This window comes from Amblyraja radiata, chromosome 1 (genome assembly GCF_010909765.2).
Source record: "Amblyraja radiata isolate CabotCenter1 chromosome 1, sAmbRad1.1.pri, whole genome shotgun sequence".
Taxonomy (NCBI): domain Eukaryota; kingdom Metazoa; phylum Chordata; class Chondrichthyes; order Rajiformes; family Rajidae; genus Amblyraja; species Amblyraja radiata.
The window spans coordinates 151,815,623-151,825,994 of record NC_045956.1 but is presented as its reverse complement, the minus strand read 5'-3'; the positions used below and the strand labels follow the sequence as shown (position 1 = coordinate 151,825,994).

Below are 10,372 nucleotides of genomic sequence, written 5' to 3'. Positions count from 1 at the left end.
TACTTTATTCTTCCCACGTTCCCTTAAACCTCCCCAGATTCTACTACTCAATTGTCAATGTTATATTAGATTGATCTAAATACTTGAATTTAAGCTCCTCAGGGCATGGCAGGAATCAAACCCAAATCTCTGAATTATTGGCCCTGCAATTGCTATACTAGTAACAAAACAATCATGCTATCAGATCATAAAAACAAGGAATCAATAATGATGTGTCAATAAGCATGATTTGTCCTAAACATTACTAATTTTATGAAAAACTTTCAAATGCAACTTTCATGGCATTTCTTTCTCGGATCGGATATTACATGTTGCAGTGAGGATATTTTTCCCTCCTATGACTGGTACCAAGATAAAAAATGAAATGGTGCAAGATAATGATCCCCAGATCACTTATGCAAAAGCAATATAATGCAAGTACTGGAAATCTGAAATAAAATGGAGGGAAAGTGAGCATCTGTGGAGAGATTGAACATTTAGGCAACTGAGGCAGATTTAACATTTCAAAGGTCCTGTGAATTCTGACAAATATTCAAAGTTTCTTCAATCTGAAACTTTAATTCAGTTCCCCTTTTCACAGATGCATCCTGACTTACTGAACATTTCCAGTATTTTCAGTATTATCTCAGATTTTCAGTACCTTTGATTCTTTCTGATTTTAAATATTAAGTAAATGGGTGGTTGTATTAAGGAATATCTTCAAAAGGAAGTTAAATGAGAAATTTCAATAAAAAAATCATTGGAGGTAGACTAATCATTTCCTTGAACAACAACTCAATGGAATATATTGACCCAATATTACACAACATTTAACCCCTACTATTTAAATCCATACTTGTATTTTATCAGAGTATGAAATGTGCTTTTATGTTTGTGGTGTCAGTTGGGTAAGTCATCTCACTCATTAGAAAATCACTCGTAAAGTCATAGAGTGATACAGTGTGGAAGCAGGCCCAACTTGCCCACACTGGCCAACAATGTCCCAGCTACACTAGTCCCACTTGCCTGTGCTTGGTCCATATCCCTCCAAACATGTCCTTTCCATGTTCCTGTCTAACTTTTTCTTAAACGATGAGATTGACCAAGCCTCAACTACCTCCTCTGGCAGCTTGTTCCATACACCCACCACCCTTTGTGTGAAAAAGTTACCCCTCGGATTCCTATTAAATCTTTGCCCCTTCACCTTGAACCTCTGTATTCTGGTCCTCGATTCCCCTACTCTGGGCATCTACCTGATCTATTCCTCTCATGATTTGCCCACAAGACTGCTGCATGCAGTGTGAATTGCACGATTGCAAAGGTTTATCAGAGTTATTGCCAGCTGGTGGAGCTGCTGTCTCGCAGTGATATAGACCAGAGTTTGACCCTGACCTTGGGTGCTGTCTGTGTGGAGTTTGTACATTCTCCCTGTGATTGCATGAGTTTCCTGCGGAAGCTCCGGTCCCCCCCCCCCCCCCCAATGTTCCCAAGACGTACTGTTTTGTAGGTTAATTGGCTTCTGTAAGTGGATGGGGAAACTGGGATAACAGAAACTAGTGTGATGTGAACGGCATGGTTGGCATGGATGGTGCATCAAAGGGTCTGTTTCCATTATCTTTCAATCGATCAAAACTGGAAAAAAAAATAATGGCTCACATTAAGGAGCACTTCTGTTCTGCAGCCTGCTTAATTTCACTAATTGTTGCCTGAGCCTTTTCTTTTATTTGGTCTACATCCATATTCTGAAGGTTTTGAATCTGTCCAATAAAAGACTCTTTGACTTCCTCTTCCTCCTGATCTTCAGTTACCATCTTCTTCAGCTCTTCGGGCAGCTCAACGTCATCTCCAGCCATCAGTATCTCATTTTCATCCTGTTCGCTCTGCACAAGCACAAATGCACAAATAATTAAATTAAATTGAAATTAATACGATATAATTTATATATTTAAAATGTGCAATAAGCTTCTGATTTTTACTTATTTTTGTTCAAATCATAATGACTCTGTATCTTTAGTATTTTCTAAATCTCGACATTTTAACACCAACATGCAAAAAATGAAGAATGTTGAAATGTCAAACTCAAGAGGCAGAAGTAAAAGTATCTTTGAAGACAGCGTTGCAAAATCAGATGCCTATGCAAAAGGGGCAACAGTACAGAGGGGCATAAAGTATTACAGAGCTGCATTTTTATTTGCTTGCAAGGTAAAAGTCACATACACTATCATTTTTAGACAGTCTTATGTTCACGTAATGCTGCGGAATTGAAGTTTACTTCAAACTTTTTGCAAAAATAGCTTGTGGAATGAAGACTACGTATTACAAGAGATGAAATGTGCCTGCTTCATTAGTTCATAAGTTCGAGGAGCAGAATTAGGCCATTCAGTCCATCAAGATGAATTTACCCACCAGGGGCGCCGGGGAGATGGCCAACCCTGCCGGCAGTCTGTTCGTTTTTTCATCTTTTTGTTATTTTAGTGTTTGTTAAAAGTTTGATTTAATGTACTTCAGTTTATTTTATGTGGGGGGAGAGGGGAGGGATTGGGGGAAACTTTTTTTTCAGGTTCTTACCTTCCCGGAGATGTGATCATTTTTCGGATCACATTCTCCGGGCTCAGCGGCCTTCCATTGATGGAGCTGGAAGCCGCCTCGGACTTTCGTGAGCCCCACCGCGGGACGCGGACTTAACATCGGAGCGGATCCCTTGCCTGGGATCACTCCCACCGCGGACTGCGGACTTACTATCAAGGGCTCGCAGTCTCGGGAGAGGTTAGTCGGGAGTTCCAACGCCGCAGAAGGTTCAACCAGCCCCGACGCGAGGTTCGATCGTCCAGCGAGGGGGAGCTGACAACCCCCCGATGCAGGAGCTTAACGCCTCGACGCGGAGGGCCCGAACGCCGCCGGCTACAGGAGTCAAGACCGTCCCATCAACAGGGGGCTCGAGGCCCCTGACCAAGGAAGAAGGGGAAGGACTTGAACTTTATTTCGCCTTCCTTCACAGTGAGGAATGTGTAGGAGTCACTGTGGTGGATGTTCATGTTAAAATGTGTTTTTGAGTCTGTTGCTTTTTAATTGTATGACTGACCAGGCCAGTGAAATTCCTCGTATGTTGCAAAACATACTTGGCGAATAAAATCTGATTCTGATTCTGATTCAAGTCTACTCCACCATTCAATCAGGGCTGATGTATCTTTCCCTCTCAAACCCATTTTTCTGCCTTCTTCCTATAACACCTGACACCCTTACTAATGCTTAATGAAAATACACAGCACTTTTTGTGGAGAAAAGTAAACTGAATATGCCTAACAATATCTAGAAGTGATCGGCTGAAGTATTTGATGAAATGTATTACTTGGTGTGCAATTGTAGATCCATTTAATACTATTTTCCATGGTGGTTGCCCCCTTTAATGTTACAGCAATAGAGAAAATTCACTCAACTATTCCACATGCTTCAAAATAAAATGTTTCTCCAATTCCTATGGTACAAATAAAGCAAGATGTCATCTCTGTAGCACAATTAGTTGTAAAAAAAGGTCACTTCTAATTCAAATTCCTATTTTCATTCAGTTTTACCAGCATTAATTTGGAGCCTGGTTTTCATCTAAAGCTCATCAGGTTTCATAAATGAATTCATCATTACCAAGGTGCTAATGTGTTCAGGAAACCATTGCCAGTAATCAGTTGACAGATTCCTTTCCTCTTTAATCTTGCAACTAATGTGACCACATCAATTTTTTCCCAGTCGAACTTTTAAATTGGCTCATGCCTAAAATTGGTCAGTATTGTAAACATGGTGAATAATTAATGGTAAACCTTGCAATAAAGGTGAACATTTTAGATTTCAGAAATAATACTGAAGAATTAATGTTAAAAAAAGTCATCAATAGAAAATTGAGAGTAAAATGGAGACACTGAGAGCAGAATTAACATGGTCTCTTTAGTTAAAGTTGTGTTTAGGGATGCAAAACACAATTTCAGTTGCACAACTTTAAGAAGCTGTCACAGTAATTATGGTAATCATTTTGATGGAATAGTTTTACGTAATGTAACACAGAAGGAGGAAGTTTGGCCCACTGAATCAATGCCAACTTCCAGCAGAGCAACTTCATTGGTCCCATTTCCTCTCTCCTTATTTCCTCTCTCCTTGTGAGGATATTCTCTCTCGCATGCCCTTTGATTCTTTTGCTACTTCCTTACATAAAAGTCAAATAATCTATCAGCGGGTCTTTGTAGGAGAAAACCAGGTAGAAACCCATGGACGAACTTGAAAACTTCACAGACAACACATGAGGGCAAGATTGAACCTGAGTCCCTGGCGGCAGCGGCACTAACTGCCACTGCACTAAGCACCACAGCTCCACTATGTTCCTGTACTAGGTTTCCTTATGGTGTATTATTGTAAGAGGAACCATCATAAACACCAAGCAGACTAATGGCTTAGAACAAACTTCAAGTATCAATATAAAGTCCTCTTCCTCTTCCTTCTTCGGGTCTGGCCCAATATTGACATTTAAAATGTAAAAATTTAAGAAATATGAGCAGTAGTATTTGTCCCTTGCACATAGAAACATAGAAAATAGGTGCAGGAGTAGGCCATTCGGCCCTTCGAGCCTGCACCGCCATTCAGTATGATCATGGATGATCATCCAACTCAGTGTCCAGTACTTGCCTTCTCTCCATACCCCCTGATCCCTTTAGCCACAAGGGACACATCTAACTCCCTCTTAAATATAGCCAATGAACTGGCCTCAACTACCTTCTGTGGCAGAGAATTCCAGAGATTCACCACTCTCTGTGAAAAATGTTTTCCTCATCTTGGTCCTAAAAGATTTCCCCCTTATCCTTAAACTGCGACCCCTTGTTCTGGACTTCCCCAACATCGGGAACAATCTTCCTGCATCTAGCCTGTCCAACCGCTTCAGAATTTTGTAAGTTTCTATAAGATCCCCCCTCAATCTTCTTGTTACACGTTACATGTTACACAACTCATAAGATAGAAACATAGAAACATAGAAACATAGAAATTAGGTGCAGGAGTAGGCCATTCGGCCCTTCGAGCCTGCACCGCCATTCAATATGATCATGGCTGATCATCCAACTCAGTATCCCGTACCTGCCTTCTCTCCATACCCTCTGATCCCCTTAGCCACAAGGGCCACATCTAACTCCCTCTTAAATATAGCCAATGAACTGGCCTCGACTACCCTCTGTGGCAGAGAGTTCCAGAGATTCACCACTCTCTGTGTGAAAAAAGTTATTCTCATCTCGGTTTTAAAGGATTTCCCCCTTATCCTTAAGCTGTGACCCCTTGTCCTGGACTTCCCCAACATCGGGAGCAATCTTCCTGCATCTAGCCTGTCCAACCCCTTAAGAATTTTATAAGTTTCTATAAGATCCCCTCTCAATCTCCTAAATTCTAGAGAGTATAAACCAAGTCTATCCAGTCTTTCTTCATAAGACAGTCCTGACATCCCAGTAATCAGTCTGGTGAACCTTCTCTGCACTCCCTCTAGGGCAATAATGTCCTTCCTCAGATTTGGAGACCAAAACTGTACGCAATACTGTACAGTGGTCTCACCAAGACCCTGTACAACTGCAGTAGAACCTCCCTGCTCCTATACTCAAATCCTTTTGCTATGAAAGCTAACATACCATTCGCTTTCTTCACTGCCTGCTGCACCTGCATGCCTACTTTCAATGACTGGTGTACCATGACACCCAGGTCTCGCTGCATCTCCCCTTTTCCTAGTCGGCCACCATTTAGATAATAGTCTGCTTTCCAGTTTTTGCCACCAAAATGGAGAACCTCACATTTATCCACATTATACTGCATCTGACAAACATTTGCCCACTCACCCAGCCTATCCAAGTCACCTTGCAGTCTCCTAGCATCCTCCTCACAGCTAACACTGCCCCCCAGCTTAGTGTCATCCGCAAACTTGGAGATATTGCCTTCAATTCCCTCATCCAGCTCATTAATATATATTGTAAATAGCTGGGGTCCCAGCACTGAGCCTTGCGGTACCCCACTAGTCACTGCCTGCCATTGTGAAAAGGACCCGTTTACTCCTACTCTTTGCTTCCTGTTTGCCAGCCAGTTCTCTATCCACATCAATACTGAACCCCCAATGCCGTGTGCTTTAAGTTTGTTTACTAATCTCTTATGTGGGACCTTGTCGAAAGCCTTCTGGAAGTCCAGATACACCACATCCACTGGTTCTCCCCTATCCACGCTACTAGTTACAAAGATAATGGTTGATCACCTATCTCAAAGGCATTTCCCTACTATAACCAGCTCATAGAACATAAACAGTACAGCACAGGGACAAGCCTTTGTGCCTACAATGACTGTGTTGAGCATAATGCCAAGACCAACTCTTGCCTGCCTGCACAAATTCCATACCCTCCATTCCCTGCATATCCATGTGCCTATCTAAAAGCCTCTTAAATGCCACATATCTGCTTCCAGCACATTCCAGGTACTCACCACCCTCTGTGCAAAAATAACTTGCCTCGTCCATCTCCTTTAAACTTTGCCCCTTTCACCTTAAAGCGATGTCTTCTAGTTTTTGATTCTTCCATCCTGGGAAAAAGGTTCTGACTGTCCACCTTATCTGTGCCTCTCCTAATTTTATATACTTCTATCGGGTCGCTCCACAACCTTCAGCATTCCAGTGGAAACAATCCAAGTCTGTCCAATCTCTCTGTATCTAATACCCTCTAATCCCGGCATCATTCTGGTAAATCTCCTCTGCACCCTTTCCAAACCCTCCTCGTCCTCCCTGTAATGGGGCAACCAGCACTGCACGCCATAGTCCAAATGCAACCTCACCAAAGTCCTATAAATCTGCATGATGACTTCCAGACTCATTTACTCGATCCCCTGTCCAATGAAGGTAAGCATACAATATGACTTCTTTACCACACTATCAGGTAGTTATGGACTTAAGATCCCTCTGTACATCAACACTGTTAAGGTTCTGGCATTAATTGTATATTTTCCCCTTACATTAGATCTGTCACTGTGCAACACTTCACATTTGGTCAGATTAAACTCCATCTGCCATTTCTCTGCCCATTTTTCTCTAAAACATCAGATGTTGAGAGGAGACTTGATTGTTATTTATAAAATTATGAGAGGCAAAGATAGAATACACAGTCAGAATCTTTTAGATAGACACATGGAGGTGCAGAGAATAGAAATATATGGATCATGTATGCAGATGAGATCAGTTTAAATTAGCATCATGTTCGGGACAAACAATGTGGGTCAAAAAGCCCATTCCTGTGCTGTGTTCCATATTCTATTTCTATAGCTGATCCATATCCTACTATCTACTTTGACAGCCTTCCACATTGCACTCTTGGTATCACCTGAAAACTTACTTATCAACCTGTCTACGTTTATCTCCAAGTCATTTAAATATATCACTAGACTAAGTGGGACCCGTTGGGTCCCAGCATCAAATGGGAGGGCTGGTTTCTCAACGCAATATTCCACCTCACCACCAATTCCAATATTGGTGGCCAGTGGGGGGGGAGGGGGGGGGAGGGGGGGGGGGGGGGGAGGGGGGGGGGGGGGGGGGAGGGGGGGGGGGGGGGGGAGCTTTCTGGTGCGCTAGTATGGGTGTTGAGGGCTGAAGGGACTGGTTTCCAGAAAGCTAGTCTGGACATTGTGGGCCAAATGGATTCTTGGGCTGGTGGCTCAGTCACTCTACGCTGTTGTGCTGGCAGCTCACTCACTCACGGCTGGTGGGCTGGCAGTTGACTCACGGCTATTCCTTGAGATTCCATTTCAGGCAGGGTGCAAGGCCACCCAATTCAAGTGCAGTTTCTTACCACTTCAAGCAGGGTACAAGGCCACCAAATTCAAGTGCAGTTTCATACCATTTCAAGCAGGGTGCAAGGCCACTAAAAACAGAGAGTCGTGACCTCTCCCTCCTGCATCTTGCAGAGACTGAGCCACTCCCACACTTCTGGGTTTTATAGTCCCTCCCGCCTTCCCACCAGAAGGCACGTGGCCTTCATGACGTGATTGACAGGCGATAGAATCTCAACAATTTTTAAACACTAATAACTCTTTTATTTTTCTTCAATGGGAAAAATCCTCGGCACCTGATGAGCGGAGGGGGACTCGTAAGATGACCAAAAATTACAGCCAAACGTGGTAGCGTTTTTCCTAAAATCAATATAAAGCGCAAACAGGAAGTGGTCAAGATTAGACTTTTAATTATATAGAAGGCAAGGCAATTTTAATTAGGAAAGGCAATTTTAATTAGGCAAGGCAACTTTACTTAGGTAAGGCAACTTTAATTAGGCAACACAGCTTTAGCATTTCCAAATCAAAGGCAAAACAGCTTTAGCATTTCCAAACCAAAGGCAACACAGGTTTAGCATTTCCAAACCAAAGGCAACACAGCTTTAGCCTTTCCAAACCAAAGGCAACACAGCTTTAGCATTTCCAAACCAAAGGCAACACAGCTTTAGCATTTCCAAACCAAAGGCAACACAGCTTTAGCATTTCCAAACTATATTTTCAAACCACATTAAGGGCACTGACAGGTCAGTAAAACCACTCACTGTTTCGTAGACATGTGTTCATTGTTATTCACAGCTCAGACTGAGAGATGTGACCCTCTCGCTCCCCATCTTGCAGAGACTGACTGAGGCACTCAACACTTCCGGGTTTTATAGTCCCTCCGGAAGGGGCGTGGCCTTCAGGAGCGAGAATCTCAACATTTTTTAAACACTAATAACTCTTTTATTTTTCATCGATTGGAAAAATCCTCTTGTCCTGCGCAGCGGAGGGGGACTGAGTAAAATTCCCAAAAATCACAGCCATAAGTGGCAACGTTTTTTCTAAAATCAATATACAGAGCACCAGGAAGTGGTCAAGATCAGACTTTTAGTAATATAAAAACATAGAAACATGGAAAATAGGTGCAGGAGTAGGCCATTCGGCCCTTCGAGCCTGCACTGCCATTCAATATGATCATGGCTGATCATCCAACTCAGTATCCAGTACCTGCCTTCTCTCCATACCCCCTGATCCCTTTAGCCACAAGGGCCACATCTAACTCCCTCTTAAATATAGCCAATGAACTGGCCTCAACTACCTTCTGTGGCAGAGAATTCCAGAGAATCACCACTCTCTGTGTGAAAAATGTTTTCCTCATATAGATAAACAGCAGATCCCTATGAACTCCACTGGTCAGGGATATGCAGTCTGAATATTGTTCTTCCATCACAACTTTCTGTGAGCCAGTTGTGAATTCATAAGGCCAAGTTACAATTAATACTGTGCATATTAATATTCCAGATCAGCCGACTAAAATCCATGTAGACAACATCTACCACCCTATCCTCATTGAGCACCTTCGTGCCTCCTCTAATATGTAAAAAAAATATTGATCTCTGTGTATATTCAATCACTGAGCAGAAAATACCAGTGCAGCCACTCAATCCTTGCTCCCCCTCCCCCTAGTTGCAACTGAGACAGAGTCCCCCTAGTCCTTACCTTTCACCCCATCAGCCGTCGCATACAACATGTAATCCTCCGAAATTTTCACCACCTCCAACGGAATCCCAACACGAGTCACCACTTCCCATCTCCACCCTTTCCGCCTTCCGCAGAGACCATTCCCTTCGCAACTCCTTGGTTAACTCATCCCTTCCCACCCAAATCACCCTGTCCCCAGGTACCTTCCCCTGCAAACGCAGAAAATGCAACATCTGTCCCTGTACGTCCTCCCTCGACTCTTACCAGGGATCCCGACAGTCCTTTCAGGTTAGGCAGAGGTTCACTTGCACCTTCTCCAACCTCATCTACTGTATCCGTTGTTCAAGATGTGGATTCTTATTCATCAGCGAGACCAAACGTAGACTGGACGATCATTTCGCTGAACACCTTCGCTCAGTCCGCCCGAATCTACCAGATCTCCTGGTTGCTAAACACTTTAATTCTCCTTCCCATTCGCACACAGACCTTTCTGTTCTAGATCTCCTCCATTGTCAAAGTGAGGTTAAACACAAATTGGAGGAACAGCATCTTACATTTCCTGGGCAGCTTACAGCCCAGTTATATGAATATTGATTTCTCTAACTCATGTAGCCCCTTCATTCCCTCTCTCTCTATTCCACCCCCACCCAAGTCGCACTAGTTTCTCATTTTCACCCAATAAACAGCTAACTATGGCCTGTTTCCTTTTTCATTGCTACTTTTTTGCATATCTTTCATTCATTGTTATTTATCTCTACATCATCATCTATTTCTTTATCCCTTATCCCTAACCAGTCTGAAGAAGGGTCTCGACCCGAAACGTCACCCATTCCTTCTCTCCAGATATGCTGTCTGTTCCGCTGAGTTACTCCAGCTTTTTGTGTCTCTCTCAATC

General features: G+C 43.0%; 1 protein-coding gene across 1 annotated transcript in view; it reads right to left on the bottom strand.

The window, feature by feature from the left end:
- Positions 1-1,631: 1,631 nt before the first annotated feature.
- cplx4 (complexin 4) overlaps positions 1,632-10,372 on the bottom strand; it is a 51,303-nt gene continuing 42,562 nt past the window's right edge. Inside the window, exon 3 of the mRNA XM_033025788.1 lies at positions 1,632-1,859. Within this exon, the coding sequence (XP_032881679.1) occupies positions 1,632-1,859 (228 nt within the window). The remainder of the gene's footprint in view (positions 1,860-10,372) is intronic.